The sequence below is a fragment of the Alligator sinensis genome, unplaced genomic scaffold (assembly GCF_000455745.1).
Source record: "Alligator sinensis unplaced genomic scaffold, ASM45574v1 scaffold692_1, whole genome shotgun sequence".
Taxonomy (NCBI): Eukaryota; Metazoa; Chordata; order Crocodylia; family Alligatoridae; genus Alligator; species Alligator sinensis.
Genome location: NW_005842238.1, coordinates 1,724,531 through 1,751,073, shown reverse-complemented (window position 1 = coordinate 1,751,073; position 26,543 = coordinate 1,724,531). Strand labels below are relative to the sequence as shown.

The window sequence follows — 26,543 nt, the reverse complement described above, 5'->3', positions numbered from 1 at the left end:
TGGCAGGGGGGCAGGCTAGATGATCTGTTCAGGTCCCTCCTGACCCTAGCTACTGTGAAACTATGAAATTGCTCAAGGGTCATATTGGAACCTTGCTAAGCAGACCAAGATCCAAATCTAATTTGTGTAAGATAAAGTTAATTGTGGTTGCTCTATTCTTTAAAGCAGATGTACAGTGTATGATGCTATGGCTCTGTGTTCATTTTCTTCTAAGTGGGGAAAAACCCCACATGAAATAAAATAGCTAAGAACTTTGAGCTCTAAACCAGGCATTCTTGTGTTTACCAAGATTTGATGTTCATTTTCACAGATGCACAACCTTCAGAACCATGAAATTTCATTTACTTCAGTATATGGTGAAGAAACAGACATTAAGCTTAATTTTTCCATAATGGTGGCATAACATTTAGGCCAAGAAGAACTAGTTTAGATGTGTTTGTGTTCTGCTTACCCGGAAGCTTGTCTTATGTTGTTTTCTGTTTAACGCCAATGAAATAACATACTCCTACCTATATTTGAATATATCTTTTTTTTTTCTTATTAGGAAAGCCCAGGAGGAGATGATTTCAGAGCTCAGACAGCAGAAATTCTACCTGGAAACACAGGCTGGGAAGTTAGAGGCCCAGAATCGAAAACTGGAAGAACAGTTGGAAAAGATCAATCATCAGGAACATACTGACAAGAACCGTCTGTTGGAGTTAGAGACTAGATTGAGAGAGGTAAAAATTTGGGTTCAGTCCTTTTCAGACAAATGTACTTGCATGTATTCCACTGAAAGCATTACAGTTAGAATAGGATTAAGTAGCTGGACAATGTCTTGATCTTGATTTAACATTTTCTTTAATTTTAAAAATGTATTACTTGCTGGAACGAATTGAGTATAAATAAAAATTTGAGTATAAGTATTTTGGGCTCTTCCTCAATAGTGAAGTCTGAGCTCCTTTGTACATCATCTAATAGTGCCCAGATATTCTGGTTATGGGGCACACTATATATGTTTAACTAAGCAGAATGACAGACTCCTTTTACTTCAGTGGCAGACTTGAAGGTACTGGGCTTATGTTTTATTCTAGAATAAAAAGGATAATCAAGCAGACATGACAAAAACTTCTCTTTCCAAAAGCAATAAGACACTTGTTACTTTTTAATTTGTAAACTGACAAAAATTAAAAAAAGAAGTATTTGGAAAACTATACATTGTCCTACATTTAAATATCCTACACTCCTATATTTTAAATACCCTTTAAGTTGCATATTGAATAATATATGAGATCATTGCACCCATCGGTAATCTCTTTTTATTTCCTTTACTCTTCTTCTGCTCATTTTCAATAAAAAGCAAAGATCTTTCTTTTACTTAAGGGGTTTGGATGGCCAGCATAAATCCTTTATGTGGCCAGAAGTTTCTAGAGATCATTGCGAGATCAGCACTTTCACATCTGTGATGTCATGGTAGATTCATTTGCCATGAAATAAGGAGGCAGATAGCTTAGAGAAAGTGTTTTTGCTTAGAGAGAGGTAACATCATTTGTGTGCCCCTCATATATTCTTGGAAATGACAGTTTGAACAATAGACCTAGTGATTTTTTTGCCCCAAAGAAATCTTTGGAGGAGATCATTCAAGTGAACCACCACTAGGGAAGTAGCTTAAATTTTTTTTCTTAAATGTATTTTTGCCACTCTTTGGAGGTAAATGTTTCATCTGTTTAGGAGATGGATCTGCCTGCAACAAGAATCTGAAGGAAAATAATGTGAAAATAATTGCACAATATATAGATATACTGAGACTAGCATTGATATTTTTTCTAAAGAGCCTTAATGCAATATATTAAATTATAGTTAGCAACATTGTTCACGCATACTGTACTTTAACTCTTATGCTCTCACAGTTATTGATACCAGAATTTAATATGTATTTACAACATAGCTGGCATTACATCGGTGTCCTTGGATCATTTTAGAATGGCAAATATTTGTTGTGATGAGGTATTTACAAGTGATGGATAAAGCTGCATCCTGAGGATACTTAACCTCACGTCTGATTTAAATTTAGTTTTACAAAGCCATCTAAAGATCTAAATTTGACATAAGGATGGAGTGTTACCATGAAGACTGTAGTTGTAAGCCAGACCTCCAGTGTCACTAGGGTGTACCAATTCTTCTGGAACAAAAACCCAAAGCTTCCTTGTTGGAGGGTCTCCCCCCTCTATTCAGGGGCAGAATGCTTGCTACATTTGGGATCAGGAAGGAATTTTACCCTGTAGTCAGATCAGCATGGCTGTTGGAGGTTTTTGTCTTCTTCAATAGCGGGGGTGTGGTCCTCTTCCTTTGATTTTTTTCTTTTTTTTTTTTAGTGTATTTTAGGAACAGTGGGACATTGACATTGCCCTCATCCTGTTGCCTTACCTGTGGTAGGTTAGGTTGGTTTTGGGGCAATATGTCTTGTAGTTTTTCAAAAGGGTTGTCGTGTAGTTTTAAGAACAGCTTAGACAAACACCTGGGTGGTTTAGATAGGGATGATATTGCACTGAGCCAGGGGGTTGCATTAGATGACCTCCTGAGGTCTCTTTCAGCCCTATTTTTTGATGATTCTTGGAAACAAACAAACATAGGGCTTGAGATTCCAGTTTCCTTATTCCTAACTCATACTTGGGTATTGTTGTTTCCGTCTTCAGGTGAGTTTAGAGCATGAAGAACAAAAGTTGGAATTGAAACGACAGTTAACTGAGCTGCAGCTGACCCTCCAGGAGAGAGAATCTCAAATTTCAGGGCTGCAGGCTGCACGGACAGCCCTAGAGAATCAACTCCGTGAAGCTAAAACTGAACTAGAGGAGACTACAGCTGAAGCAGAAGAGGAGATTCAAGCTCTCACGGTGAGCCCTAAAATTCTGGATTGGCACTATGAATTGCAAATCGGGAAGAATGTAGATGTGCACTTCATAACAGGCTTTGAGGCTGTATTATGTTAATTTTTTTTGATCATTTGCTGTACAAAGTATGATATTGCCTTGGATTGGTAGATTCATGGATGGCTAAAACATCAGCTTTCTTTTGTTTCTCATTTACTTTAAACATATGTATGTGACATATGTTGGTGGTGATTTTGCTGTTTGTGAGAACATTGTCACTTGACTCTAAGCTGAAAGCCCCACACAAAATTATTCCTAGTGTAAGAGTATGACTTTCTGCTGTATCTCTTTAAATTCTTGCATGATCTTTGAAAGTACTGCTGTTTCAGGAACCTGATCAGAAATGTGTTGGTATTTTCTTTCTAATACTGTTAGCTCCTACTCTGTGCTAGTTCTTAAAAAAATCAACAAAAGATTGTTCCCTCTAATTTAATTCTAATTCCATTAAGAATTTTCACTTGCATATCTTCAATCTTTTGTGAAGGGTGGGAATGATACAGAATTAAAAAAACAAAGATAAAAAAAAATTAGCATCCTTTCATGTACCCTGTGAGTTGAATACCAAATGATATGCTGCTGGTTGCTGTTTTCTGACTTCAAAATTACGTTTCAAAACATGTGTTTTAGATAAGGTTTCCTGTATGAAGATTAGCTAATGTTGTGGAGACTAAAAAAGTATTTAACTTCCTACTTTAACAGCACACTATCACTCCTTTGAAGTATCAGTCTTATTCAGTTATTTTCAGTATAGGAAATATCAGATGCCATTGGGGCAACTGACTAAAAGGAAATATTATTGGAGGTCTTATTTCTTCCATTGCCACTGCTTAGTGGGAGTGGGGTTTGGCTAAAGACTGGTGAATTTGTTCATTGATTCTGTTGCGTATCCTGGGCAGGGGGAGGTTCTTTTGTGCTCACTTTCTCTAATGTGAGCATAGGCTGGATGTGATCTGTTAGGAAAATGTAGCAGCGATTGTAGTGTTTTACAATAATGCAACAGAAAATGACATCAGTCCATCTCAAGTACAAAGCAGTTGTTTTTGCTCAAACTTGAGGTGGTCTTACTGAAATCCAAAACTTGACAGTGTTGTTAGCAGTGATGCCAACCAAGATGACATGCTTGATATTTCTACCTACCAAATCAATGAAACAGATGAATGTGTGTAATCTGTATTCACTCAGCTATTACTGCAATTACTCTGATGAAATGGTAGTTCTTCTGTACCAGCTGCTTGAGAATTAAGATCTGGCATCTTTGTTCTGTTAATCCAGTTCAGTGGGTTTCAGGTGTTCTTGTTTTGGGTTTTTTTTGCATTGCCTGTTGTGGTAAAACAACTTTTTAATTTTCACATTTGATTTCTGCTAAACAGTGTTTCCTGTTGAGTCTCTTGGCTGTAAGGAAAATATCTTGAATAAAAAAAGGTGACTGGATGTACTAGTGTACTACTAGCCTTTCCTCTGTTAAGGTCTGGGTTTGCATATGACATTAGTCACAAGTTAAATCAGTTTGATGGTATAAATGACTTTTGAGAGAGGCCATGAGGCTGAAACATGAACTTTGCTTTGTCATGCTTTGCTTGTAATTTAGGAAGTAAAATGATGCATGCATTATTACATTTTTTTAAAACAAGTGTTTTGCACCTTTCAATATTTTGGACTTCGTCTTCCAAAGAAATCATCATTATTTAATTTCATTACTGTTTTGAGCCAGGGGCTAAATCAGGGTAGGGTTGAGGTAGATTGGCAGAGCTGTTTGGGGTAATTTGCATAATGCTTCATTGTAGCTTTTCTTTGCAAGCATTAAAAGGTGTATGCTAGTATTAAAAATAGTTTTTACATGCATTTAATCCACATATGGAAATAAAATCAATTCAAAATATTTTAAGATTCAAGAAGATAAAAACTTAACATTAAATTGCTATTTACCTTCTGGAGACTCTTTAAAATGGAATATTTTGTGTGATCCAGTTTATGAGTTTGTGCATTTTGCTACAGTAGCTCAGATTTGGAAGCATGAATGAGTGTGTTCTGATTAAGTAGGATGTGACTTCTGCTAATCAGTTCTTTGCCACTACAGAGTGCTTTCATAGCCTGCAACATCTGCCTTCCAAACTTTGCTTGTTGGTAGATTGTTCTGCAGTTTATTTAGCAACAGCTGTTGGATTCTAATTCTAATGTATGAAAAATTGATGATTAACTTCTTACCTCCTTTAGGCACATAGAGATGAAATCCAGCGTAAATTTGAAGCCCTTCGTAATAGCTGCACAGTGAGTATTAAATACAGATCATTGAATTATTTTGAAATTAAGAATGAGGAAGGAAATAAACTCATTTACTCCTTGATGACAATGGCTCCTGACTTGGGCTTCTGGCTTCAAGGAGTTAGCAGGAGTTAGCCTGATTGGATTTGATTTCTTTTAGGCCTTTGTTAAACCTCAGTTTAGAGGTTTTATTCTGATTTAAAATTGACACTGTTCTTCTTCATTTTGGAGAATGAAGTCAATTCAAATATCTCATTGCAGTGCAGCTAATAAGAATGGTGTAGCAGCTGCAACAAATGTAGGTAAAGATTTCTTCCTCTTACCTGGAGAGGAAACATCTACCTGTCCAAATCCTTAGCTAGGCCAGAGTGAAAGAGAAATCCTGGTACTTTGGGTTTTGAGGAAAGCACTGAACGCTGTTTAAAGGAAAAGAGACCTTATGAGTCCAAGTAATACATTGATATGCAGTCTGTTGCTCAAAGAGTTTAGGTTCTTACCTGGCACATTCTCTATTACATGTGATCTTTTGAAATGTGTCTTCATTGATTTCATTCATCAAGGGCAGAGGGCCTAGATTTTGTGTCCATTAACATTAGGCATTCTCCAAGATCTGCAATCTTTTTTGCACATTTATCTTCAGTACTGGGTGGACTGTGATGACATCAGCCACTCTTTGCAAACTATGGAAGTGTTGAGTACATTTACCATCACCACTACCTGTTTAAGAATTGGACATAGGCTTCCTTAATCTTCCTTCCTTAATCTTCCTTTCCCCAAATCGGTAATAGGACCTAATTGCTTTTTTAGCTCTTCTTATGGCTCTTTCCAGTGACATGCCTGTAGTTAATTTTTTTCCCATGCTTAAGCTGTAAAAATACTAAACCCAGGATAAAAGATTCCATCTTTAAGAGTATACTTCAAGACTAGTCTATTCTGTTACTGTTCACACTTTTTCCTTAGGGCTACTAAATTCCTTTACTTTGTTTATAAAATGTACTGATACAAAGATATGAGGAAGGCAGGCATAATCTAAATTCCATAATCTAAAGTGCTTTAACCTCTTCTTGAGAGAGATTCTGAAAAAGAAGTTCACACTACCAGTACCTTTTTTCATCTCCTTCTATTAGACAAAAAGATAGAGGAATTCACATGCATACTTACGTGCATCAGTTTCTATTTCTTCTGCAGCTTGTTGTGTTTCTCTGTTTAAAAATATTTCTTTTCAATTTCCTTGTTCTGTCTTGCTCTAAACACACAATGTCAGCTTTCTGTTGAAATTACTGATATCAAAGATTAGATTTGACCTGCTTCAGATACCACATAATCTGTAGTTATTTCCACAAATCCATAAATTCTCCTTTTTGTGCAATGTGCTATCTCTTAGAAATAAAAGCTCTTTATTTCCCTGGTTGCTGTCTTTTTAAGAATGGACAGCAATTTCAAACCGCAAAGATTGGCTTATGAGCATACTTGACAGACTGTCATTTCAAGAATGTTGTTAAGCTTTGGAGTGGCTACATAAAAATATTTGCAAATATTAGATTCTCTAAAAGGATGAGCAGGTTCAGTCAGAAGCCATCCTCATTAATAAGAAATTAGTGACTGTCTAATTAATTAATTAAATTAGGAACCTTGTCTAACTGTGTTGAGAAATTTTAACACATTCTTCTTGCACCCAAAAGAGTGAAAGGTCTATAGGTTCTCAAGTCTTCTTTCAGCTGACTATGGGCACAAACTTCCTTTTTATGTGCTATAAGGTATTATAGGTGCCTATCCTCTTTCTTCAGTATCTTGGAAAGATTGACAGGACAGTCCTTTATTGACCAAAGAGAGATTCATGTATGTTTATCATGCTTTTTTTTCTTTCAGCTCCACTTTCTTTCATAGTGACCGTATGATGTAGTCTTTGCTGTTTGTGAAAATACAGCTCACAAAAATATGTAGTCCAGATTATAGCTATTCTAATACAGTTTAAAATTTTTGTACTTGATCTATCAGGACTGTAATTCAAATATGCTTCTGAGCTAATAAGAACTAGTGGGCATATTCGTAACGCATGTTCTTAAGCAACATGCTTTCGAGATGTAGACTGAACTTTCTTGAAGCAATTATTGTGGACATGTAAAAAATTCTATGTCCTGTGGATAGAAGAAAAATGAAAATAAAATGACACAAACTGAAAAAAACAGAACTGGAGATTAAACGGTTTTGATAGTATAGGGAGAAAAGCAACTGCTGAGAAAGACAAGTAAAAATACTTCCCATCCACCTTCTTCAATATTTCTTCTAGCTCGCTAGTTCTTTAGGGGGTCAGAGCTTTGGGACATAGAAAGTTCATACTTCAAATGTGTGGTCTAGTTTATACCCTCACATTACTCGTGTCCATTTCTTTGCTGGGTTCATATGGCCCCAGTCAGATAACTGTTGGGGTTTCACAAAGTTTCTATTTAAAATTTTCATGGTTTTGGGATTCATGTTGTCATGTAGTTGTATTGGAGACCATTTGTTCCTACTTCAACTTTCTCTGCATTGTTTGTGCACTGCATATTCAATTAGTCTGTGATAGATTCAAGCCCTGGGTTAATTAGTTAATTTCAACATATTTTTTCCATTTCAATGGAAAAGAAAAACAACTTTTGCTGTCCCAGTCTCACAATCTTGTAATAAATAATGGAATAATATCATTACAATTAAAATTGTAATACCTATTTCCTGCTTGCACACTTGAAGAACCATATTGTCTCACAATCATAGCTTATCCAGCAAATCTGCTAAGAGGGAAAGGTCTGATTTGCTACTTCTAAAGAGGCAGTGCATTATTTACATGATCCATTTGACTTTTGAAATTGCATTACAAATATTTTCAAGGCAGTCAGGATTCAACTAATAAAAATGCATTTTGCTAAATGGGGAGGTTATGATTTTGTCAGTCAAGATGGCTACCATCTAGCTGCTAACTGATTATGATTGGATTAAATAATTTGTGGATACAAAAACAATCAGGTTAGGCTCAGCCATAGAAGCATAAACATAAATTTCAGTAAATGGATAGTAGTAATGTCTATGAAAATCTGAAGAAAAAATTGGGCCATAAAGAAATGAGCATTGAAACTTTGAGCTTAGTAACATGGGCTGCTTAGAGATGTTAAAAAAAAAAAACAAAAACAACCCAACAACCCGAAAACAAAAACATGCTTTACTGGAAGAAGCAGCGTGTTGGTTCAATCCAGCTCTGCGGCATCTGTATAGATTGGATGCTTCAGCGGGGCTTTTTGATGCCTTTATCTAATAGTTGATTCAATCAGCTATTAGTTAAAAGTGCCAGAAAAGTCCCATTGAAGTGCCCGATGTATACAGATGTTGGGCAAGCTGGGTCCAGCTAACACAATGCCTCTTCTGGGCATGTACTGGGCTTGGCGAGGGAGTAATCCAAGTTTAAAGTAAAGCACCATTTTTTGTTTTGTTTTTTTTGTTTGTTTTTAATGTCTGTAAGCAGTCATCCTGTATGTTGTTGAAAAGAATCATCATCTGAATCTTCACACTTGTGCAATAATAAATTATTTTTATTTGTTACAAGAAAAATGGAAAACCTGAATATACTGATTGGGTATGGCCTCTACATTTATCCAAAAGATGATCTAGGAAAGCAGATTCTCTTCCTCCCTTCAAAAAGGGTACCTAAATCATTTTGTCATTCCCTTACTCTTTATCTTAAGCCTTATTAGGTCTTGGTCCTGCAGCCACACATATGAACAAATGTTTGTAAGAATGGGACCGAGGCTCCTGACAGATGTGGAAAACAAAAACAACTCAGCGCTTTACCAGAAGAAGAATCGTGTCAGTTTGACCTGGTTTGACCAGTGTCTGTATAGGTCGCACGCTTCAGAGCTTTTTGGCGCTTAAAAAAAAAAAAAAAAAAGTGCCAAAAAGCCTCGCTGAAGTGCATGAGCTATACAGATGCTGGGCGAACCATGTTAAACCGATGTGATTCCTGTTCTGGGCATGTGCTGTGCTTGGTACCTGGGGTTTTTTTTTCATGTCTGTAAGCAGCCTGAGGCATCGATCTTCCAAATGCTTTTGGTGCATGTGTAATTTTACTCGTATATGAAGTCCAATTGACTTCAAATTAATGTTCTGATTGTGTATTGACTCAGTATATTATATGCATGAGTAAAGTTTTGTGTGTGCTCTAGAGTTTGCAGACTTATCTAAAAGCACCACATGCCTTTTTTGGTGCTGTATAAAATGCATTCATAATAAAGAAACTTTGCTTGTCAGAATTCATAAGGTAAGGCAAAAGCTTTGTTATGAGCTAGATTTTTTTTTTTTATTCAACTATCCTGTTGGTGGGGGGAGCCCTTGACTTCCCTTGTTTTAGAAAAAGTGGTAAGGGTCAGACTCAGCTGAAGATGGATTTTTGCAGTTTTTGTAAAAACATATTTAGAGCAATTTGAAGGCCCTTGAAATCTGGTGCCTCAAATGGGACCTGGGGAACTCCATCTTAGTATTGTCCTTGGAGAATCAGACTTATGATTGGAGGAGGAAGCTCAGCAGCTGCATATTAGGGATAATGAAGTCCAAAAAATCCAAAACAGTCAAAAACTTTCATGTAGCTGGTAAAGACATGCAGGCACTTACCAAACTGCTACATACCTCCTGACCCACAGCCATATCCCACCCTCAGGGGAGAAGAGTTCCCTGGAAGTGAACCTAGACCTAAAGTATGCTTCAGTCATAGAGGAGATAGGGGAGGGAGGGAGGCAGCTGCATGTTGTTCTCTCAGCTACTGGAAACTACCTGCCAGGATTCAGATCTAGGATGACCTGCTGCTATATGTCTTAATTCCCCTATTATTTTATCTTCCCTGCTGGGGATGCATTATCTTACATGGAGGGTGAGATGTTTCTCTGGGTCCAAGCGTAGGTGTATTTTGGTTCTTCTTGGTTTCTGTTTCTGTTCTTCCTTTTCATTTCCCTACTCTCTGGGGTTGTGGAAGTTTCGGTTATCTTTCTACTCTCCCCTCACAGCTAGCTCTAAAGCACACAACTAACTAACTAACTAACTAACTAACTAACTCTAAAGCGAGGATTAGGGAAAAGTAAAAATTCCAGGTTATATTTGTACTTCAAATGGCATCAGCCCCAAACAGTAGGTGTACTGAAATGTGTTGTTGAGGTCACCCAAAAAATTTAAGTCTGCTTGCATCTGATGTCCTCCATGAACACCTATTGGCGGTTTCTGAGAAGAACTGAGATGCTTTAATGAAAGGTTGGAATAAAGATTTGAAGAAGTTTGCACTTACGCAAATAAGAATATCCTAAATCTGCTTTTTTGCATACTTTGCCTATGGTGTTGAATTCTGGTTTGGGTTTTGTACAGTTACCTGATATGCAAGTCTTATTGAACTCCTGACTACCAGATTTCTGATCCATCCCTGAAGAAATTTATAGGTCCAAAGATAATAGCTATGTATCTATGTGCAATTTAATAATACAACACCACTTTGGATTAGAAATTTTGTCTGTAATGCGGGAATTATCCTGAGTGGGGTTACTTTTGGTGAGGAGATGCTATTTTCTGGTTATTTTCTATGGTATTAAAAATGGCAGGTATAGTTTGTAGCAGTGTAAAGATAAGGCAACACTTCCATTTAAATACTATAGTAGTGAATAGTCAGTCTTTTAGCAAGATCAGGATGATCCAGTTAGATCATATCTCAGTTTTCAGAATTACAGATGTGATGAAGATGTGCACTGTTTGAGGATAGACTTGTTTTCAGATCTTCTCTGGGTAATGACACAGTGGTGTGATAAGGTTACTTGGGTGACCTGGAACTGCATTTCTGTGCTTTCTAATGTTTGGCTGTTGCATTAACTGTTTAACTTTGAATTGCAGGGTATTTTAATGTATCTGGGTTTTCAAAGCATGCTAAACGTTCTCTTAAGAGTCTTTTTCTTAATCTATATGTTTACAAATTTAACTCCAGCATAATTAAGTTTTTTTTCCTGGGAATTTCCTTTTATTTTAAAAGCATGTACAGATGTTTTTGTCAGTTTCAGGATTCCAGCTGGGTAGGCTTGGACCTCCCCTCCCTCTCCTCACAAACTGCCTCCCACATATTTCTCCATGATTTTCCTTTCCCTGGTTTCTAGGAAAGCTATCTATTTCACAAATTGGTCCTCACCTTCCTATTTAGCTGTTTCTCATCCACTGCTCCATGAGTTTTGCCCCATGTTGTAACTCTTCTGCAACTGTTTCCATTGTGATTGGGCTATGTGGAGTTCATAAACTCCATGTTGAGGCTATCGTGAAGCTACTTAAAATAGTTGAATCTGTCAACAGACATCCCCTTCCTCCATGCCATCTAGTGGAAGAGAAACCTTAATCAGAGGTATCAATCCTGCCCAAAACAGCTGACTTATAATATATTTGCAATTTAAACCAAGCCATTTTTGGAGTCAGATGAGCCTAAATGATACGAGGGAAAATTTCGCAAGAAATAGAATTGTATCAGTTCATTCTTTAAAAAAACTTTTCAGATTTATGTCAGATGTTCAAGAAATGTTCTGTTCTGAAGTATGATAATCTGCCTGAAATGTCATGGCAATTGTTTTAGTTTTGGTGACAAAAAAACCAAGTCAAAATCAGGTCTATAATGGTAGGTTACTTTTCAGCTCAAATGGACATTATCAACTTGAAATTAAGTCTTGTTTTTAAAGAATGAATTAATTTGTTTCTAATATTCTCAGCCCATGAATTATCTTGCCCATATTTGTCATTTTAGATTTGTGCTTGCCTATATTAAAAAAAAAAAAAATTCTGTCTAACACTGTGTTGAGATAATTGCATTGAGATATAAAAAACAAATGGAAGAAACCATGAATATATAAATAAGGTGGTAGCAGACATGTGGTATTGTCAAAAGTATAAAATAAACAGGAGAAAAAGTAGAAAAAATTCTGATATGTTACTTGACATAGATATTGAATGTTATTTGTAATGTTGGTAGATAAAACATTTAGACATAAATGTGATGACTATTTTTGAAATTCTAAATGGGTCCCTTCAACAATGTAGGGACTAATGTTGTTTGTGGTGCAATCAATATTCCTAAATAACTAATGTGGTATATAAATGATAGCAGAACAGAATGTGTTTCTTCAGCACAGCAGAAGGCATGTTCAAGTAACAACCACGCTATCAAAATCATTACTCACCGATGCTGCATTTTAGGGTATGAATCATCTATGAGCTGGTCCCAAACAAAGTGTTGACAGAACTTCCTTTCACCCAATAGGGAGAGATTTCAATTAGCCTTTTTTGCCAAAAGTTTTAAAAGCAAATACGGTTGGCTTAGAGCTAGGAGAGGCATGGTAAAAGGCTGCCAAGGTATGCCTTACTGCCTGTATTTAAAAAGAAATGTTTGTCTTCTCTCCAGATAGCTGAAAGGTGCCATACTGCTTTAGGTGAGGAGGTTCTCAGTTCTTACATGGGAAATGGAAATATTTATATTTAAATATATAGCTAGCTGTATTTTAGGATCTATTTTTTCCATTACGTATATTGGTCACTTAATATACCCTGAGTTTTTGAAAATATGCTAAAACACCTCTTGAACATATTTGGGACTTTTGAACATAAATTATACTAGACTCTTTGCCTATGGTTCTTGTTAACCTGTTTTCGGAGTAGTGTTAAAATCTCTCTCTCTCTTCCTCTCCCTCCCTCCCTTTTTGTGATTGTAGTGATCTTGCAGGATTTTGTGTGTTGATCTCCCCTTAAATTTTTTCATACTGATTTCCACTCTTACAAACCAGAAGGTGGTATGAAAAAAACACATTTTATTAATGCTTTTCAAAATGCTGTGGATTGTTTTATAAGCCAACCTTTGCACAGTGGGATGGATGGTACACTAGTTTAATAAATAAACAAGCCTGCTTCGTAAAGACAAGGCTGCTCTTTTGGTTGAGTCTTTGATTTTCACTGTTGGTAGAATTGAATTTTTTACTATAATCCATTGCACTGCCAGACTTTTTTCTATCATATCCCTCTCATTGCCCTCTATAACTGTTGTTTTAGTAGAACTATTTCCTTGAAAAGTCTGTGTTCTTCATGGCTACTTATGATTTTACCTACAGCAACTTAACACATTTCTAGGGCATCCTCTCCAAGTGTCAGTATTATAGCACTTCTCATCCAATGATTTTGAATATTAAGGCTTAAAAAACCTCTGTAAAAAGAATAGCTTCATTCCATAAATGGGAAAACTGAGGTAGAGAAGAGGTGATGTGCCTGGCTTAAGGCACAGAGTGAGCCAGTAGCAGATCTAGGAACAAAATCAGACAACCTGATTCTGTACTCTAACTAGTAGAGTGTTCCCTTAAAATAAATCATAAACCGTACTGGGTTATGACATATTTATAGTCTTTAAACTAAACTAAGCAGATAGAAAAGCACCTTGAGATTTTTCTATAAAGGACAAGGGAGACTCGATTGCCTAACCTAAATGCATTCTTATTCACAATATTTGCAATTATGATGTGGCTCATTTGGAATTTGACAGAAATTCTTAAGAGCCATCTACTTACTTGGCAATTGGGGCTTTAGAAGAGAACATCTTTTCAGAGAACTGTACTCACTGACATATAACCCGATTTCTTTTTCTCTCTTTTTAGGTCATTACAGACTTGGAAGAGCAGCTGAATCAGCTGAGTGAAGACAATGCAGAATTGAACAATCAGAATTTCTTCCTGTCCAAGCAGCTTGATGAGGCCTCTGGGGCCAGTGATGAGGTTGTCCAGCTGCGAAGTGAAGTTGACCATCTTCGTCGAGAGATCACGGAAAGGGAAATGCAGCTTACCAGTCAGAAACAAGTGAGAGCTTTAGAAATTCTGTTTAAAATCTGTCAGACAGTTGGCCAAATGTGAGACTAGCTAGCCACAAATTCCTCTTTCTGAGCTGGGGGTGACACTGGCGCTAACCTATGGCTCACATAGCAACTTGACCATTCAGTGATTATGCTCTTCCAAAGCAATGTAAGACTATGTAAGGTCTGGGGAATATCTCTTTATGGCTCCCTATAACACTGTTAAAGAATTGTTTCCTAAAGGTACTGTAACATAAAATTTGGTTCATTTTTGCTTTGTGACCTTCAAAGTGCCAAAGGCATCATGAGGTATCGCTTACATTAAAAGCAACCATGATTTAATATATACACACCTTGAGATGAGTTGTGATTTACCAGCTGATGCTTGCTGCTGATTTGCATGTTGTGTACTTGAAATAGTAAAGCTGCATCTTGAGGTGCATGTTTGATGTAGGAAAAACAAATTTATAGGAGGATTTCTTTTTAGACGATGGAGGCCTTGAAGACAACATGTACAATGTTGGAAGAGCAAGTGATGGACTTGGAGGCCTTGAATGATGAACTTCTTGAAAAGGAACGTCAGTGGGAAGCATGGAGAAATGTTTTAGGGGATGAAAAGTCTCAATTTGAATGCCGGGTTCGAGAATTACAGAGAATGTTAGATACAGAGAAACAGAGCAGGTATGACTTCGTTAATTTGTGCGTAAAAACACTACGTGAAATATAGTGTAATTTGTGTATCTAGAAACTTCATCAAACATTTGTTCACACAAAGTAAATCTGAAAGATGGCATACAAGTTGATACTTGTGTATTTGCTCCTGTTATTCCTATGTGAGGGCACCAATTTAGACAAAGTAGTATTTCTTGTTGTAATTTGTAAAGTATCTTTCAAACTTAATTTATAACCTGGGCATTGCACAGTAAACTAGCTGTTTCCCGTACTTCCTTGCACTGGTGATTGATCCTTCCATTCCATAGCTGTAGCAGGGTAAGAGACCAAGACTTGTGTAATGTGGGAGTATCACATTTAAGCTGACTGGCTTTATAAAATGGGATTTTGAAAGTTTGAAGCAAATCTCTGAAGGATTCTATTGATCTCTTGACATCCTAGGAGGAGGTCCGTCCCAGAAATGAGAATGTTAGGTAATAGCTTTTCTTTATTTTTAATACAGAGTCCGAGCAGATCAACGTATTACTGAATCCCGCCAGGTGGTAGAACTAGCTGTTAAAGAACATAAGGCGGAGATTCTAGCTCTCCAACAAGCACTGAAGGAACAAAAACTCAAAGCTGAGAGTCTCTCTGACAAGGTCAGTAGCTTTTTACTTAAAACCTTCATATATTCACTAAAGAACAATGTTCCAACTCAGTCTCTCCAATGCAGTTTTGTGTTGAACAGCCTTTTTCAGATGTAAGAATAAATTTTCAAACAGGCTGAGGCATAGGTACTGACTTTTATTTTTGCTGGGGGGGAGGAGATCATGTGTGCACATGCACGTGGTACACCCTGTATCCCACGCCCCACAGCCTCTTGTAGGCTGGAACTCTGCCAGCTTGCAAGGGGAAACCTCCTGTTTCCCGTGGTTTTCTGTAGTGAATGGAAAACCTGGATCCCTGCACAGTACTGGGAATTCAGGACACATGCTGTCCTGGGGTCATGCAGCCTGGGACTGGGGCTTGATGTTCCCATTTCAGGACTGTCTTGCCGGATTAGGAACGGGTTGTCATCTTACCCTCTTCCCAAGGGAGGGCAAGGCCCTCGGGCCCCCTGTACTTGGTACCTATGGGCTGAGGCGTCTTCATTTTTCAGGGTGCAGTTTTAAAGTGCAGGTTTGGTTCTCAGAGAGAGAAGCTGGGATTTCTCATCAATTAAAGCCAAATATAAATCAGTGGAGACCAACCTTTTTGGCAGGCTGGTTACAATTCAGCTCCATGCCGTTCCTGAGTTCCACTCTAATCCCCTGCCTCTACCCAGTCTGCTGGCCTGCTTTCTGCTCTTTGCCCTGTATTCCCTCATCAAATCTGCTGCTCTGCTTTCAGCTCCCTTCTTTTGCCCCCTGCTCAACCTGCTGCTTTGCTATCTGCTCCCCACCCTATCTGTTACTGCGCTACTTGTTCCATTCCTGATATGCCACATGCCACGTAAGAAGCTGCCTGTACCTCTTGTGGTATGCATATTGCAGGTTGGTCACTCCTGATATACATCAAGGTGATATAAAATGTTAACAAATCTCTCTCTCATTGGCATCCACATTGGAGCAGCAACAACCCAAACTGTTTTCTAGTTTTCTATATTTTTTTCATTCTTGGCTCTTTTGTTTGGCAAATTTCTATTTTGGAATCTGTGGGTTTTATAGTATTCATTAGCATCTGCAGCTGTATTTTGGTCTGTCTCTTCCAAATGTCTAGCTCAATGACTTGGAGAAGAAACATGCCATGCTGGAGATGAACGCTCGCAGTTTGCAACAGAAGCTTGAGACAGAGCGGGAACTCAAACAGAGGCTTCTGGAGGAAGTAAGGACTAACTTGTAATGGGATTTTATATTATAATAATTTCAGTAGGAGGATCTGCCATGTGAAATCAAAAAATAGCTATTTTTACAAGCAGGCTGAAAGGTGTTAAGTGAAGATGAAGACTGCAAGGTTTTCTTCTGGATCTGGAATTATTTAGCATCTTCATTAATGATTTGGACAATAGGGTGGAGGGCATATTTAGCAAATTTGTGGAGAACACCAAGTTGGGTGGAGTTGCAGACACTCTGGAGGGTAGGACTAGGATCCAGAATGACCTGCATAAACTGGAGAAATAGCCTACAATCAACCAGATGAAATTTAGTAAGGACAAGGGCAAAGTCCTGTGCTTGGGGCTGAATAATTGCATGGACAAATACAGACTGGGGAATGACTGGCTAGGCTGCAGAACTACAGAGAAGGATGTGGGGGTTACAGTGGATGATAAGCTAAATGTGAGCCAACAGTGTGCTTACTGCTGAAAAAAGCCAACAGCATACTGGATTGTATTAAAAGAAGCATCACCTGCAAACCAAGGGAAGTGATTCTTCCATGCTATTCAGTGCTGGTGAGGTCCAGTTTTGAACTCTACACTTTAAGAAAGATGTGGACAAATTGGATAGAGTCCAGGAGAGTGACAGAATGATTAGGTGCCTGGAAAGCATGACTTATGAGGAAAGATTGAAAGAACTAGGGCTATTTAGCCTGGAGAAGACTGAGGAGGAATTTGATAGCAGTATTTAAATACCTGAAGGGTGACTATAGAGGATAGATAGATTTTTCTCTTTGGTAGTAGGAGATGGGACTAGGAGCAATGGCCTCAAACTGCAGCAGAGGAAATTTAGGTTGGAGATTAGGAAGAACTCCTGACTATGATGGTGGTTACCTAGAAAAGTTGTGGAATCTCCATCCTTAGAAATTCCCAAGAACAAGTTAGATAAACACTTGACTAGGGTGGTTTAGTCAGGAAATATCCTGCCTTGAGCAAGGGGCTGGATTAGATGACCTTGTGAGATCCCTTCCAGCCCTACTTGCCTATGATCTTAAGGTGCCAGAAGATGCCCAACACTGGTGATTAGCACTTGGCTCCTCCTGCCACCAGTTAAATGCGGAGATCTGAGCACTTGTAATTGATTTGATCTCTTATATCCACCCAAGAGACAGATGCTTGTCCTGGTTTCTAGGAAATCTGTTTTCTTAGTGGAGATGTTAAGGAATTTATAGTAGGTATATAGAAGATATGGAAAACTAGTTCCTAGAATTGTGTTTGATCTCTCTTACCAGTCTAGCCACGGGATTCCAGAAACCAACTTAAATAAATTACCTCAATACACAGAGCTTAAAAAAAGATAACACAAATAGATCCTCAATTTGCATGCCTTTGTATGAAATTTAACCATATGGCATTCTGAGTAGAAAGACAGATTCTGGGATTTCATAAATGAGAAATGTAATATTTAAACTATAAACAAAACGGTTACTCTTAAGTTCTCTGAAGATGGTTATTCTGCAAAAAGTAATGTTAATGGATTTTTAGAAATCATCTCTGACTTCTGTTTTCCTACTAACAGCAGGCAAAGCTGCAGCAGCAAATGGATCTGCAAAAAAACCACATCTTCCGCCTCACTCAAGGTCTGCAGGAGGCTCTGGATCGAGCTGATCTTCTGAAGACTGAAAGGAGTGACCTGGAATATCAACTAGAAAACATTCAGGTGAGGTTTAACAAAGGGAAAATAAAAAAAAAAGGTTCTGTTGCAAATCTCAAACATCAGATTTATGGAGACAGACCTGCCATTATCACATACTACATTTCCTTATTGGATAAAATCAGAACTAAACACATATGCTATTTCCTGCCTGGTGCTTGCTGCATGATATCTTAACTCTCTTATTGCACTGATATCTTCCTATGTCTATCACTGCAACAATTTTTGTGTGTGTATGGTTTGCAGGTTCTCTATTCCCATGAAAAGGTGAAAATGGAAGGCACTATTTCTCAACAAACCAAACTCATTGACTTTTTGCAAGCAAAGATGGATCAGCCAGCCAAAAAGAAGAAGGTGGGTGAAAGGTGTGAGAGGCATGATTTAAGTAACTAAAACATGAAGTTACATGTCTGAAGCCTTCATGATTTAGTTACTTATTGCATGTTCCAAATATCCTATTCTCTCTCTCCTTCTCTGTCTCAATTACTGCATAACGCAAACACATCCCAGTTTAAGGAATGTTGTAAATGACCAAATGCAAGCTTGGTTGGGCAGCATGTTGTCCTTGTGGCCTTTTAGTATTTTTGTGTTCCTTCAATGAGTTGAGTTAGAACCCAGTAGTTCTACCCCTGTTGCAGCTGAGGAAACATCATTAGGTAAATTGAATCTTTCATAGCGAAAATGTGCAAACAAGTTTTTTAAACACTGGTAAGTATATACATATACTATGTATCAGGAAGGACTGATCTTGTAGTTAGGCATAGGATTAGTCAGGAGACCAGTGTTCTGCTTTCAGCTTTGCTACAGGCCCATTTATGATTTGGAGTTAGGTAATTTAACCTTCCCCAGTCTGTAAAGGGCATCACGGTGTAGATCTGTGTAGATTCCTCTTGAGACCCTCTGCTAGATGCTACAGGAAATACAAGGTGTTGTTATAATACAGGTAATGTATGCTCCCTTTTTAATGAACATCAAGGCTTCAACCTTTCTCTCCAGCTCCAATTTTAACTAAAAGGCCATCTTTTTGTGTGTCAGAATTACTTTTAGGCCCTCTGGCCTTCAGTTAGCTAGCTTCACTTTACCTAGTTTAAGCCATCTCTTACTAGGAGTTAGGAGTTGTCTGTGTGTTTCTGTTGCTAGGGCCTGTTTAGTCGGCGGAAAGAGGACCCTTCTTTACCCACACAGGTTCCTCTGCAGTACAATGAGCTGAAAGTGGCACTGGAGAAGGAGAAGGCTCGTTCCGCTGAGCTGGAGGAAGCTCTACAGAAAACACGCATTGAACTCAGATCTGCTCGAGAAGAAGGTAGGGGTTAACAGAAAAGTTGAATCTGGAGGAGAGAGACACTTTTGGCCTGAAAACATGGCTTAAATTTTGCGTCCCCGTAACACTGGAATATAGTAATTCCAACTTTGCCTGCTGTTTTGAAGATGCAGTAGGACTACACATTTTCTGCAGGCTGTAACCCTTGAATGGTTATGCAGAACCGCTGCTGTGACTCAGCCTCGTATTGGTAAAGTTAACAAGCTGTGTTTGTCTGTCTATAGCTGCTCATCGGAAAATAACAGACCACCCTCATCCATCCACTCCAGCCACGGCTAGGCAGCAGATCATCATGTCTGCCATTGTCCGCTCACCAGAGCATCAGCCCACTCCCATCAGCCTGCTAGCTCCACCCTCAAGTCGCAGAAAAGAGTCCTCCACACCAGAGGGTAAGCCTCTAAGATATTGTATAGTTGTGTTTCCCTATTCAGAATCTTCCCCCCCCCGCCCCCCACCCAAAAAAAAAACAAAAAAAACCCACCTTTGCAGTCTTTTTTTTCTCCTTCATGCAGGTATACATCAAGGATTCTCAACCAGGGCATTACAAAATCCTTTCAGAGGTGCTGTGGGGTGCCACTCAATGTTAGCATTGTTAGATGGACGTACATTCCAAACATGATTTGCAAGAGAAACCCAAAGATTTCAAATAGGAATTGCAGTGTTAAAAACATTCTGACCTGTTGTGGTCTTTCTGAATTCTTGCACCAGAAGAATTTTTCTATTATTTTCCTGTAATCAAAAAACATGACTGAAAACTAGGAGTTGGCACTTTCTAAGGGGACCTTGAGCCTAAAAAGGTTCAGAACCACTGGTAGACATAATGACATGGTGATAAGTGTTGTGAGCTTTAGGGGGCAGAGTTGGAAACAATTATGAAGAGTCTTGGTCTGTGTGAGGGGGTAGGTCTTTCTTAAATCTCACTGTGGGTGATGAATTTGACTAATAAATATTTTAATTGTCACTTTTTTCTACATTCTTCAATCTAAAATCTCTGAATCAAAGTTCAGCATTACTTATTTGACTAGCAGGTGTACTCTTGATTTTGTTTTAAATTGATTTGTTTCTAAATATATCTAGTTTTTGTTAGAGGATCCATGAAACAGCATACCTAGATTCCAAACAAAAAGTATTCCTATTCCCTTGTTGCTGTTAGTATGGCTTGCTCCCTCAAAGAAATTGAATAGGAGACAATGAAGCTAGCTGGAGACAGTGTTGTAAAATCCACAGCATAATGTACTGAAAAGTGTTTTTGCTATTTTTATTATAAAATTCCAAGATGGAAGGACAGCTTTTATTTTGCTTGTTTAGTTTATTTATTTATTTATTTTTACCCCTTCCTTGTCACTAGTGGGCAGTATACCTTTAAGTCTCTGCAAAGATTGACAATAAAAAATGTGACCAAATCCATTTCACTCTTCTGGTTGTTCAATAGTGTCATTTCAGAATCACAGTGCTTTATGTAAGATCCAGATTCATACCATATGTGTACTTCCCTGTGTCGCTATGAAGCAGTATTTAGTCTAACAATACTGCTTTTGTTCTTTAGAGTACACTTTACTTTCTGTACTACACTTCTGCATTGATTGAAAGACTTTTATGGATGTGTTTCCTCAATGTTTAATGTATCTTTACTTGTCTAAGTTAGAACATAATTCAGCTGAGCAGAAATTCTCCAACAGCATTCATAATAAAGTGCAAAGAGCATTAAGCTTGAAGTATGCCTAAAAGGTGTGGGCAAAGGTGAGAAGCAGACTACTTATTGAGAAGCCTACTTTTGAAAATGCAGGGCAGACTCCTTACCAAAAATGGTAGAACTGAATGTTGAGGGGGCTATGCTCACTTGTAGATGAAAAGGAACCCGTAGTGATAGTACCAGAGTATCTCCAGGTGAATTGTTGGCAGTAGAGTTGGAATCCAGAAATTCTGGATCTGATACTGTGAGCTTTTACTGTCTGAGCTAAGAGACGATTTTATTCTGCCAGAAGGCTTTAGCAGGCTCATAAGCCTCTACAGTCCAGTCTCTAAAGGTGAACGGGGTACCACTCCATGTTGTGTAGACACAACTTACGTAGGTGCAAAGGAGAGAGATATTCAATCAGTGGTAAAGGATGTGCCGAGGGAGGAAGGGGAGATGTTCATTGGGAAAGGACTTTTCACAAGGGGTAAGCTTTTCTTACTGGCAATCAGAAGTGTACAAGTTGTGTCCTGGCAGGAACTAAAAGGTGCTCATGGTTAGCATTGATAGTGGAGGAAGATCTCTGTCAGTAGTGTGAAGTTGATAGAAAGTCTGCTTGGCATCCAGTGCCTGTGGAATGACAGATGCTTTGGTGAAAGGTTTATTTGTTGGGAGTGCCATAAAAAGCTTAGTCTAACACATTATAAAAATAGATGCAAAGTACACACCTGAAACTAAGATTAATTGATTGGAATAACCACACTGCATGAATATCTAAGCCATTTCATTGATCCCAGTCAGTTCTTGATTAAAACATTCTATAGAGGGTGTATATGTAAAGTTATTTGCTTATAACTCTGTTATTTTTTTGCTGCCTTGGCTTTCATGAAGATTAGAATACTCCACTTGAAGTGCTGAAACCATACCGAAAAGCCATTTTCACCCCTCGCATTTTCTTCTCTTCTAGAATTCAGTCGGCGTTTGAAAGAACGAATGCATCACAATATCCCTCACCGCTTCAATGTGGGGCTAAATATGAGGGCAACAAAATGTGCAGTATGTCTGGATACTGTGCACTTTGGACGTCAAGCATCAAAATGCCTTGGTAAGAGCAGAGTCTGTGCATGAATAGAGGGTGACTGGATGATAGAATGGAGGTTAATGTTTTAAGCCTTCCAGAATAGATTCCATGGTTCTTTCTCATCAACACGAGTTAGCTTCTCTTTTCCAGCATCATTTACTGGGTTCCAATGAAAAAGACCATTTGGAAAGGCCGGCTACTGATTCTCTCCCTTTATTAACTCCTCGTTATTTTTTGCATATTGTTATGGTATGAACAGCTAGAAATTGGCACAGGACAAGAGCACCTCACCAAAGAAAGTATATTTCCTGCAGGACCAGCCCTGCTTGTCAACTGGAGAAATCACTCAAGTTTTTTTTTAATTCCATGGGAGCATTTGATAGCAGTTCACACCAACAGAGACTACTTTTCCAGTTCTGTTTCTCCCTGCAGATGAAAGTTGACAAGGTTCACTTACGGAAATGTTGAGGTTAGCTCATCAATACTCCATGTTTGAAAACATCAGATGGCTAGAGTGAAGAGGGGATGCTTGCAGAAGGGGTTGTCTTTGTGGCTGACTAGAAATTGAGTGGACTGAGCCTGTGTGTTTGTATGTGTGTGTGGGTGTGAGTGTGCACGCGTGTGCGCATGTATATGTATGCTTTAAAAGCTTTCTCTCTTTATCAGAATGCCAGGTGATGTGTCACCCAAAGTGCTCAACCTGTTTGCCAGCCACATGTGGATTGCCTGCAGAGTATGCCACACACTTTTCTGAAGCCTTCTGCCGAGATAAAATGAACTCTCCAGGGCTGCAGCTGAAGGAGCCGGGAAGCAGTTTACGTCTGGAAGGATGGATGAAGGTTCCAAGGTACAAACAGGAGTCTGTGCGCTAGAGCAAGGGCTGGTGCATATGGTGTTGTTTCATAAACTGTCTCAGGTCTTATGAGTCAACTACTATGAACTCTTTCTGCCATGTCAATCTTGTGTTATTAACAAAACTTATCTTCCTAGGGTTATTCACCACTCAACAATCCTGGTAGAAATTCTGATGTGGTTTTGTGCTTGCTGTTTTCAGGAATAATAAGCGTGGGCAGCAGGGCTGGGACAGAAAATACATTGTCCTGGAAGGAACCAAAGTGCTTATTTATGATGCAGAGGCAAGAGAAGGTAACTTCCCTTCTCTAGCAGACCGGGCTTTTATGTCTTTCGATACTGCTTGCTGGACTACGAGACCTAAAGGCTATGTTAGCATTAGCTGTTGCTGAATTTATTTACACTGAACTGCCTGTTTAGATAGAATTGTTTTGTTTCCCTCAATATTTTATTAATCTTAAATTCTTACAATGTTGGAAATATTATTGTCCTCCAGTTGTGTGGAGACCATATTGCTCAGTTCTGTTCTCCAGCTTTCCATTATTGTCTCGCTGCTTGCTTCTCTGTTTGTCTTGTTTTCATTTTTTAATTCAAGTCTTTTCTACTTCCCTCCAAAGCTGGACAGAGGCCTGTGGAAGAGTTTGAGCTGTGCCTTCCTGATGGAGATGTAACTGTTCATGGTGCTGTAGGAGCTACTGAACTTACAAACACTGCAAAGACAGGTAAGTGCAGGTGAGATCAAAAGGATTTCATGTGATGGATGAAAGTGGCTTGGCATCAACCTACACTTAAGTGTGGTAGAACAGAATTAATTCTGCAGCCAGCCTTTAAACTGATAATAAAGCTCTCTCAAGTTACCTCTGTTGGAATTAAATATGCCTTATGAATAGGTCAGCCACCATGCATTACATCTACAAAGCTCATTGCTTCTATTCTGATGGTGAACAAGAGACATTTGTTTAAATAGAAGTAAATTTTAGTGGCTTATAATGTTGTTATAAAGTGCTTTAAAATGTAGTTTGTGTTTCAACATGCTAGAATGTTCAACTAGTCTGTACTAACAAAGAAGCCTACTTCTGATAGTAATAGGTTGCAGCAGTAAACATTGACATAGTGTATGGTGACACATCCTCTCTGACAATGCTGAAGATGCTAATTGAAGTTCAGTGACATTCTGAATACTAATCTGAATCTTGTTCTCTCTTTGCAACTGCTCAGATGTGCCATATGTACTAAAATTGGAGTCACATCCACACACCACATGCTGGCCTGGTAGAACCCTCTACCTACTAGCACCCAGTTTCCCTGATAAGCAGCGGTGGGTGACAGCGTTGGAGTCAATAGTGGCAGGAGGGAGAGTTTCTAGGGAAAAAGCCGAGGCTGATGCTGTAAGTACAGAGAGGTCATTCTAATCCTAAAATATTCTGGAAGGCAGCAGAGTTTTAACATTTTCTCTCTCAGTGTCTGACATACAGAGGTTGAAATGAATTTCTTGTTATTTCTACCAAAGATTGTATAGTAGGAATGCTATAAGCCACAGTTAGCAATGAGATTGGTGGTTCATGCCATGCTGTAATTCAAGGGCAGAGAGGCTATTATATTTGGGTTCCAGTGTCAGACTTACATGCTCTTAAACTTCCCCTGATTTAAAGTAGACTGCAGTACTGTTTCTTTCCTTGACTGCTCTGGCACACTTCCTGAGCCCAGTCACTGTTGTTTCTTCATGGAAATGGGACTGGGTGACAAAGCTGCCATAGACTCTAGTGGTTTAATGACCCTCCATTGTGCCTGATTTGGGAGCCATATGACAGTGCTGTCAACATGTGGTGGATTCCACATAACCTGAAGCATTTATGATGCTTTAGTTTAGTAACGTTACCTGAATTCATAAGCTGTGCATATATTCCCTCATAAACACATCAGGTCTTGTAGGGGCATCAGTGTTGCTATGATAAGTAAGTTAATGAACCTTCTAACCTTGGTATTACCAGTAGGTTGGTGTGACTATCCTAGAAGTATCTTCTTTCTGCATGGGTTCAAATATTGCAGTCTTGCTTCTTGACTTATACAAGTGCTGTGCCTCATAATGTGGCAACTTTGCTTGAATTGTACATAACTTTTCAGATGGGTCCCTGCAGCTTTAGCATAAAAGTCATGTGGCAGAAGAGCTTTTTCCATAGCCATTAATGCTGAGCAGCTTTGCTTCGGTTCTGATAGAAGTACTTTATTTAGTGGGAACTATAACCAGAGCAGCACAAGGGTAGGAGCAATGTTTGTTTAAAAGTTATGGGACATCATTTATGCAGTAGCTCTGCTAGCTCCAGGGTTAAAGAATGTGCCAGGGCAATTTTTGCTAGCACGGTGTTGTTTAAATGTTTGATTTGTCTTTGTCTAATCTATGTTGTTTTGTTCTGATCACTTGAAAGAAACTGCTTGGAAACTCTCTATTGAAGCTAGAGGGGGAAGACCGCCTGGATATAAATTGCACAATGCCCTTCAGTGACCAGGTAGTGACATCAGTGCATATTGCTCAACTGAATATCATATATCTGGCATGAATGGAGTATGTAATGACAAAGTTCTTAATAAGAGCGTGTTTAGTTTCATGCGTGGTGGGTGGATTCCTTTTTCCATTAGCTGATGTGCGCAAGTCTTGGAACATTCTTTGTTTCCTTTCATGCCATGTTGACTGAATTTTTGTATTTATAGGTAGTACTAGTGGGTGCAGAGGAAGGTTTGTATGCCCTGAATGTATTGAAAAATTCCTTAACACACATCCCAGGAGTTGGTGCTGTCTTTCAAATCCATCTCATCAAGGATCTGGATAAGCTACTCATGATAGCAGGTATAATGCCAGATATAATAGCAGGTGTAATGCCTTTTGACCTTTGCAAAAACATTTTGAGAGGTACTCAGATTGTGATGGTTAAGGGGCCCTGCCACAAAAGACCTGCTTTTCTTGAGTTCCTATATTACAGGCTTTTTGGGGTCATTTATTGCATATGCCAATGAGTTGCTTCTTTTTAAACTTTTTCATAGATTCATAGATGTTAGGGCCGGAAGGGACCTCAATAGATCATCGAGTCTGACGCCCTGCATAGGCAGGAAAGAGAGCTGGGGCTAGATGACCCCAGCTAGATGGGTATCTAACCTCCTCTTGAAGACCCCCAGGGTAGGGGAGAGCACCACCTCCCTTGGGAGTCCGTTCCAGACCTTGGCCACTCTAACTGTGAAGAAGTTCTTCCTAATGTCCAATCTAAATCTGCTCTCTGCTAGCTTGTGGCCATTATTTCTTGTAACCCCTGGGGGTGCCTTGGTGCATAAATACTCACCAATTCCCTTCTGTGCCCCCGTGATGAA

General features: G+C 38.7%; 1 protein-coding gene across 1 annotated transcript in view; it reads left to right on the top strand.

Annotated features, from left to right (window-relative positions):
* Positions 1-26,543, top strand: part of CIT (citron rho-interacting serine/threonine kinase) — a 112,306-nt gene that overhangs the window by 56,741 nt on the left and 29,022 nt on the right. The window contains exons 21-38 of the mRNA XM_025208571.1: positions 545-719; positions 2,676-2,873; positions 5,124-5,177; positions 13,847-14,044; positions 14,525-14,718; positions 15,212-15,347; positions 16,447-16,551; positions 18,120-18,260; positions 18,501-18,608; positions 19,395-19,557; positions 19,800-19,964; positions 22,218-22,355; positions 22,998-23,178; positions 23,386-23,477; positions 23,801-23,905; positions 24,402-24,571; positions 25,610-25,690; positions 25,893-26,028. Coding sequence (XP_025064356.1) covers positions 545-719; positions 2,676-2,873; positions 5,124-5,177; positions 13,847-14,044; positions 14,525-14,718; positions 15,212-15,347; positions 16,447-16,551; positions 18,120-18,260; positions 18,501-18,608; positions 19,395-19,557; positions 19,800-19,964; positions 22,218-22,355; positions 22,998-23,178; positions 23,386-23,477; positions 23,801-23,905; positions 24,402-24,571; positions 25,610-25,690; positions 25,893-26,028 — 2,540 coding nt within the window. The remainder of the gene's footprint in view (positions 1-544; positions 720-2,675; positions 2,874-5,123; positions 5,178-13,846; positions 14,045-14,524; positions 14,719-15,211; positions 15,348-16,446; positions 16,552-18,119; positions 18,261-18,500; positions 18,609-19,394; positions 19,558-19,799; positions 19,965-22,217; positions 22,356-22,997; positions 23,179-23,385; positions 23,478-23,800; positions 23,906-24,401; positions 24,572-25,609; positions 25,691-25,892; positions 26,029-26,543) is intronic.